General features: G+C 34.1%; 1 protein-coding gene across 1 annotated transcript in view; it reads left to right on the plus strand.

Annotated features, from left to right (window-relative positions):
* LOC104985785 (motile sperm domain-containing protein 2-like) overlaps positions 1 to 1,099 on the plus strand; it is a 41,237-nt gene extending 40,138 nt beyond the window's left edge. The window contains exon 8 of the mRNA XM_010836140.1: positions 616 to 1,099. Coding sequence (XP_010834442.1) covers positions 616 to 770 — 155 coding nt within the window. The 3' untranslated portion in view covers positions 771 to 1,099. The remainder of the gene's footprint in view (positions 1 to 615) is intronic.
* The last annotated feature ends 209 nt before the right edge of the window (positions 1,100 to 1,308 follow it).

Below are 1,308 nucleotides of genomic sequence, written 5' to 3' on the forward strand. Positions count from 1 at the left end.
ATGGACTGGTTGGATCTCCTTGCAGTCCAAAGGACTCTCAAGAGCCTTCTCCAACACCACAGTTCAAAACATCAATTCTTCAGCATTCAGCTTTCTTTATAGTCCAATTCTCACATCCATACATGACCACTGGAAAAACCACAGCTTTGACTAGAGACCTTTGTTAGCAAGTAATGTCTCTGCTTTTTAATATGCTGTCTAAGTTGGTCATCGCTTTTCTTCCAAGGAGCAAGCATCTTCTAATTTCATGACTGCAGTCACCATCTGCAGTGATTTTGGAGCTCTAAAAAATAGTCTCTCACTGTTTGCATTGTTTCCCCATCTATCTGCCATAAAGTGATGGGACCAGATGTCATGATCTTAGTTTTTGGAATGTTGAATTTTAAGCCAACTTTTTCACTCTCCTCTTTCACTTTCATCAGGAGACTCTTTAGTTCTTCTTCACTTTCTGCCGTAAGGGGTTAGAGAATGTGAATATAACTATCATGCCATGGAAAAATACATATTAACATATTTTAGCCCAAATTAATCTCAGAGGACCTACATTAGCACATACGGTAAGTAAATCGAGAAAGAATGAAAGGAATTTAATACAGTGATTGTCTTTTTCTTCAGCTGCTTTCAAAATTGTGAAAACCTGGCTTGGTCCAGAAGCAGTGAGTTTGTTGAAGTTTACGAGTAAAAATGACATCCAAGACTATGTCAGTGTAGAATACCTGCCTCCTCACATGGGTGGAACTGTAAGTACAGTACCTAAAACCTGTTTTTAAAATAAGACTGGGTCATGACACATGCATGAGGCTGTATACTTTCCTCAACAGAAACAGAAAAGCAATATCTAAACATCCTAAGAAAAATTATAAATACTCTAAAACAGCAACCAGGGTTATAGACATTTTTTAATTAAAAATTTTGAGTTGTTAAATTATTTTTGAATAGGTCAAGTTTTTATATGATTTTAAACTGAAAGATAACTCAGTAAAGTATTCAGAAACAAGTATTCAGTAAAAAGTCTTTGTACTGATGTGGCTACCATCCTGTTCTCCTCTCTAGTTTAATTTCTTTTTTTTTTTAATTTCCAGGGATCTGTGTTACCTATATAAAAAAACTATACTAAATATGTAATATATAAACAACTATAGTATTCATATATATATAATTCTTTTTCCCTCCCAATGTGGTTTTAACCAAGTAGTATATTTATACACTATTGTGTGTGCTGCTTTTTGCTTCATAAAATCTCTTAGAAATCACTCAAAATCATTATGTGATAAGCTGTCTTATTCTTATTCATGGCTGCATAGTATT

This window comes from Bison bison, unplaced genomic scaffold (assembly GCF_000754665.1).
Source record: "Bison bison bison isolate TAMUID 2011002044 unplaced genomic scaffold, Bison_UMD1.0 scf7180017845624, whole genome shotgun sequence".
NCBI classification, from domain to species: domain Eukaryota; kingdom Metazoa; phylum Chordata; class Mammalia; order Artiodactyla; family Bovidae; genus Bison; species Bison bison.